This window comes from Macrobrachium nipponense, chromosome 4 (genome assembly GCF_015104395.2).
Source record: "Macrobrachium nipponense isolate FS-2020 chromosome 4, ASM1510439v2, whole genome shotgun sequence".
Lineage (NCBI taxonomy): Eukaryota > Metazoa > Arthropoda > Malacostraca > Decapoda > Palaemonidae > Macrobrachium > Macrobrachium nipponense.
In genome coordinates this window covers 77,160,539-77,166,538 of record NC_061100.1, presented here as the reverse complement: position 1 = coordinate 77,166,538, position 6,000 = coordinate 77,160,539, and the positions used below count along the sequence as shown (strand labels likewise).

At 35.2% G+C, this 6,000-nt stretch overlaps 1 protein-coding gene across 1 annotated transcript in view; it reads right to left on the bottom strand.

The window, feature by feature from the left end:
* Positions 1 to 515: 515 nt before the first annotated feature.
* Positions 516 to 6,000, bottom strand: part of LOC135210955 (methylmalonic aciduria type A homolog, mitochondrial-like) — a 70,240-nt gene continuing 64,755 nt past the window's right edge. The window contains exon 5 of the mRNA XM_064243935.1: positions 516 to 818. Coding sequence (XP_064100005.1) covers positions 600 to 818 — 219 coding nt within the window. The 3' untranslated portion in view covers positions 516 to 599. The remainder of the gene's footprint in view (positions 819 to 6,000) is intronic.

Below are 6,000 nucleotides of genomic sequence, written 5' to 3'. Positions count from 1 at the left end.
TCTAGTTGAACTATATACATATCCAAAGAATTAATGTAAGTGTTACCCCTTGATAGAATTTTCTTCCCAGACTGAAAAAGGTACAGTAGTTGTTTTTCCCACATATTGCATAAAGTTCCATGTCCTTTTTTTCTGTCATTACTGTTGCAGTTTTGTAAGTGGTTTTGACTATGAACATTTACAATACAGCTATGAATGAGTTTCTTTTGCAACAACCATTAAAATAATCAGTAGTAACTAAACGGATACTCTTCATATAAATTTTCACATTACAAACTATCTCAACCTACAAGGTAACTCATTAAGGCAATTCACTTTTTTTCAAAGAATAAGTTATTTTTAGTTTTATACAGTGACTTGGAATTGTCTGCAACAGGGTACTAGATCAAACCTTACAATTCTAGGGGATCATAGCACTGCCATCATCACCACCACCATCATTCCGTCACTTTCTACAGGAAAAACATTGTACTGAACTTTACACTTATATTTCAAGGTTAATATATAATATTGCAAAAAACAAAAAAAACTCTTTATTTACTTACAAATTTTTACATAATCAAAAACTATGGACATCACAACTGCATGTAGAATACATGTTAAGCTGGGTATTTTCCAAAGTATTTTCTATCTACATCCTTCAACCATATCTGGCAACCAGTCATGTTATTTTGTATGATGTATTTGAATGTAAATGGATTGATATTTTCTCTTTCCAGCCTTTCTTCCTCAGCTCGGTCAGCTTCAAGCATTTCTTTGCTTACAACCTTTGCAGGAAAAGGTAACTTTTCAGCAATCATTTTCATGAATGGATACACCTGTAGAGGAAAAAATATTCAGTAAGGGTAACTTGGGTACTACATAAGCAGAAAAAGCATGTGAAAAGTAACAAATAAACTCCGCAAAAAATGACTCCCAATAGTTTTCAAGAAATTTTACAGAATTCAATTGTACTCTGGCCATTGTCAGAAATACAGTATATATAGTAAGTCTGAGTTTTATAAAACTAAATTAACTTACAATACTCAATAATTTCCATCCATGCCAAACAAACAAATCTAGCAGTTTAGAATCCCTGAACAAAAAAAGGAAAGGCTGAGGTTGAGGACTGAGGATCTTCAAGCACTGAACGTCAAGGTTTACAATTGCAAAAATATTGATGCTGTTTCTTCTTTTTATTTTTGTTAAGAAACAAACCTTGTGGTCACCGTCGGCATGTTGTTATCCTTTGAGTGATATGGAGGCTTTGTTCCAATGAAGGACTATACCTGAATACCACATACTTTTAAACTTGTGCCAGTTGAAAAATTGCTGAAATTTTATCAAATGTCCAAACAGATGGCTGTCTCCACAAATCTTCTCCCTCATCACCATCATTATCATTTCTAAAGTTTCTCATTGGTTAGGGTTCTTAAACCTGTCATTTGTTTGCCTTGATGCTGATCATGATCATGACACATTGGCCTTCTTACCAATTTCCCCTTGCAACATTCAACACATGACTTCTGCATCAATAGTAAGGAAGCCCTTGAACTACTGACTACTTCCCTAACAAGATGACTTCAAACACATGATCAATGTTTCAAGCTTTATAACAATTATAGCGTGATATTGCAGTCAAAGTTACGTCCAAGACATCAGAAATTCTCCCAAGCATGAGGCAACAATAAATTATCTCAACCCTAAGGGCTGGACAAAAAAATCAATATACGTATACAGCAACCCAGCCCGGGGAAACTTTATGGTTGGCCAATTTAAGAAAAAACATGTCAATGGAAAGAGAAAGATATGCAAATGCGCATGGTGCAAGAAAAAAAAAAAAAAAATTTTCCCTACCTTCTACGAGAAGTTGAAAATGACTATTTACAACCACTTGACAAGACAATCGTAAATTTCATGTCTAATAAATAATCTTACTTTATTTTTGTAAAATTATAATTACAGCTCACATAGTATCAAAACAGATAAGAACTAATATCAGTGACAAATTCTGAGGAGATTTGTTGTAAAACATTTACATAAATTTACCGAGATCGAAGATGCAGTAGCTTTTTTGGATTACATATACATGTCTTTTCTAATATTTCTTTACAAAGTTACAATTATAACTGACATACTATCATAAAAGATAAGAACTAAAACCAACAGCAACCCCTGGGTATATTTATGAGCAAATTTATAAAAAGGAATCATATGAGAGAGAGAGAGGCAGTACATGCTCCCTTGAAGTCAAGATCACAACTAACTCATGAGCCACCTACTTCTTGGTCTTGGCTAGTCTAAAAGTTGCCAATACATAGTGAATTTATGGCCTATAAAAGTATTGGAACCTCTCTCCCACAAATCGATGGTGTGTAATACTGATGCTCACTATGAGTGAATCCATCCACCACCCAAAACCTGTTAGTATTACTACTCATATGAGGGTATCCATCCATTAAGGATTACTTCATTTGATAATACATACCTTGATCAAGTGACTACAGGAGTGCTAAGAGATAGGAATACGTTCCCACTCTCATCCATTACTGAAGCCTCCTTCTCTTATTCTTATGGTCTATGTCCTGCTCGGTAAACAAGGCCTGGTTTAATCTCAAAACCTGCTGCATTGCCACAATGCACAAGAATTTAAGTCCAATTTTCAAAACCTTGAAATTAATGGACGTAAGTACGATTTTCTCCAAAGTTATTCTCCCTCTTTCTTGTGTGAGTTTTTTGAGATCTGCGAATACTGATTCTCCCAAGATCATTCAAGTTCTTGAGGTTATAATACTTGACATAGCATGACAGCTTGAGAGAATATTTGTGTGGTAGTAGGATTAACAACAAACACTTCCATATATTTTTTCTGTTGTCCTTTACTGAATGGATGTTCTGTTTATTCTAAGCAACCTTGCAGCTAAATCTGGCAAAGACTATAATAATTCTGAAAAGCTCTTGGCAAAGACTATAATAATTCTGAAAAGCTCTAAGATTTCTATTTAATCTTTATAAGTAGAAATTTCACAAACATTCGTAACTTCTGAGAGCTTTATTACTATTTAACTGTTTTGTATGAGGCACTATTCATAACAAAGGCTGCAATTTGTGAATGAATTAAATGACATAAATATTGCAGATAAAAGTACTGAAAAAGCTAATGATGTCAGCTAAGTCATGGTTAAATGGGGGGGCAGCTCACCCACACATTATGCTTTCAAATTACTTCCTCAAAATGGATTTTGTGCACTAGTCAGTGGATGGCAGAATCAAATTTAGTATTTCGGAACTTCCAGGAACTTTTGGGGCTTAATACTTTCTTCATAGCATTTCTAAATCTATGAAAGTCAAAGCCAAATATGTTGTCTTCTTTTAATCACATACACTAGAACAAACACCAGACTGTCTTACAATTATACCAATAACTTTTTTTTACTGGCCTAAATGTGCTAGGTTTTTGTTGACTGATGAATATGGAGGATTAATGATGGTAGTTTAGATTTGCGGAACTTTTGGGGCTTAATACTTTCTTCATAGCATTTCTAAATCTATGAAAGTCAAAGCCAAATATGTTGTCTTCTTTTAATCACATACACTAGAACAACAGACTGTCTTACAATTATACCAATAACTTTTTTTACTGGCCTAATGTGCTAGGTTTTGTTACTGATAATATGGAGGATTAATGATGGTAGTTTATATTTGGCAACGTCTCCAAGGGTTGCGCGAGAGAGAAAGAGAGAGAGAGATTGGTGGGAGAATAAATGGGAGTGCTTGAATGGCGGTTGTAAGCGTGCGTCTATTGTGGCGCTCTGTTGTGTACATCAGTGGCGGGAGTCTGTTACGAGTCGAAAGCAGTGAGGCGTTCGTTGAAGGCATAATGTTGGTTTTGGCAGCAGTCTTGTCCGTTGATGGCCAGTTGATGGGTTATTTGATTGATTTTGGTGTTTTAAAGTTGTTGTGCGTGTGTCGGTCTGGTTGTGGTGAAGCTGAAAAGGTTGGTATTGTGTTTTGGTGGCTGTGAGTGGTGCTTGGGGCAGTGTTGGTGTTGGCAGGTTGTTGTGCTGGGGTAAGTCATGTGGTTGTCGTGTTGTTTCGAGCTGTTGGTGTTCTGCTCAGTGATTTGTCAGGTTGTTGTGGGGTTGTGGTTCTCGGTTGGTTGATTGGTTGTGGTGTGATTATCAGCGGTGGTTGTCTCGGCTAGCCTATATCCAGCGGACAGCACAACCTAGCCCTGGCTGACTATCTGGAACCTGAGGTGAATATGTGTTTCTGTTTTGTGTGTTCGGTATTTCGTTGAACCAATTGTTCTGCAGGTAAAAGGTAAAGTAAAGGGGAAAGTGGGGCTGTGGGAAATTTTGTCAGCTTGTACGATTTAACCGTTTACAGTCAAACGTTCCCATTTTGGGAATATAATTTTCCTTTATATTCCTAGCTTCACATTTTCAAATATAATGGTTTGATCATGTTAAGTATAATTTTTAACATATAATTAATCATTATATATGATGAAACAAAAAAAATTTGAAAATTTTCCATTATTTTTTACTTGTGTTTTCTGAGATTTTTTTTAATATTAGCGACCCGAAATAATGATTTTATTTCAATAAGAAAAAATTCATATTTTATTCGTCATATATACCTTAAATACTTCTTCTTCAATAATAAATTAACACTTTGGTATGCCAGATACCTTGATTTACTCAACATCCAAGGTCTGCTTTCCATGAATGGTAAAAACTTTTATGGGTGAAGTTTTATCATTTTTTATTCATATCAACATTATCAAAATCATTACCATCATCATCACTATCATTATCATCATCATCATCATCATCATCATAATTTTTGTTGTTGTTGTCGTCATCATCACATTATGTCATCATTTTTCGTTATATGGGTGCTATATCATCATCAATTTTTTTGACAACCACCACCACCATCATCATCACCATCATCATGTTGTTGTAGTTGTTGTTTTTATTGTTGTTGATGTTGTCGTCGCTGTCGTCATCGTCGTTCGTTGTTTTTTATGCTGTTTATATCTATATTTTTTTATTAAAATCACAATTTTCTATAGGACTGACTCTGCACTTCATACGCAGTTATGGTGCATCATACTTCTTAGTGGAAAAACATAAGGTTCATAAATTATAACTGAGCTGTTTTGATCAAATGCCTTATCGATTCCTACGTGTTGCTGCTGAAATAGTAACTCAATCAAATTCCGCTGAAGATATTATCTTGATATCGTCATTCTACCTCCCTCTACTGGTGACCAGCCTGCTGATAGTGATGAAGAAAATTATGATAGCCTTGATAGAGAAGGGTTGCTTGATGTGATTAGTGGAGAGCTTGAAGTTCATGAAAATGAAGATGAAGAGGTCAAAATCTTCAGAGAAAATGGAAGCTGGCGTAAAAGGAATGTTTGAGATATATAAACTGTTCTTCCCAGATGAGATCATTAGTCATCTGACAGCACAAACGAATTTGTATGCTCAATAAGATAAAAAGGACAAGGATTTCTGTATTGATGAGGAAGATATGACAAAGTTTTTGGGATTAGTTTTGTAAGTGGGTATCATAGTATGCCCTCTGAGAATGACCATTGGTCGACAAGTGATGACTTAGCTATGCCAATATTTCATAACACTATGAACAGGGAAAACTTCAAATCCACCAATAAGTATTTTCATGGTGCAGATAACAATAATCTGGCAAAATAAAAAATGGCAAAGATTTCACCCCTGCTTGATATGCTCAGAGAGAAATGTAAAAAATATGGTATTTTTCATGAATTCCTGAGTATTGATGAATCAGTGATCCCTTATCATGGCCATCACAGTGCTAAGCAGTTCATACGAAATAAACCTGTCAGATTTGGTTATAAGATGTGGATGAAGTGCACAGGAAAATGCCCCCTTTCACCAAAGAAGGAATTTGAGAAAAAGAGAGAGGTTCTTGCGACTACGTACAGATCAGATGTGCAACATGGAATGATAACGGTATTGTTGCAGTTGC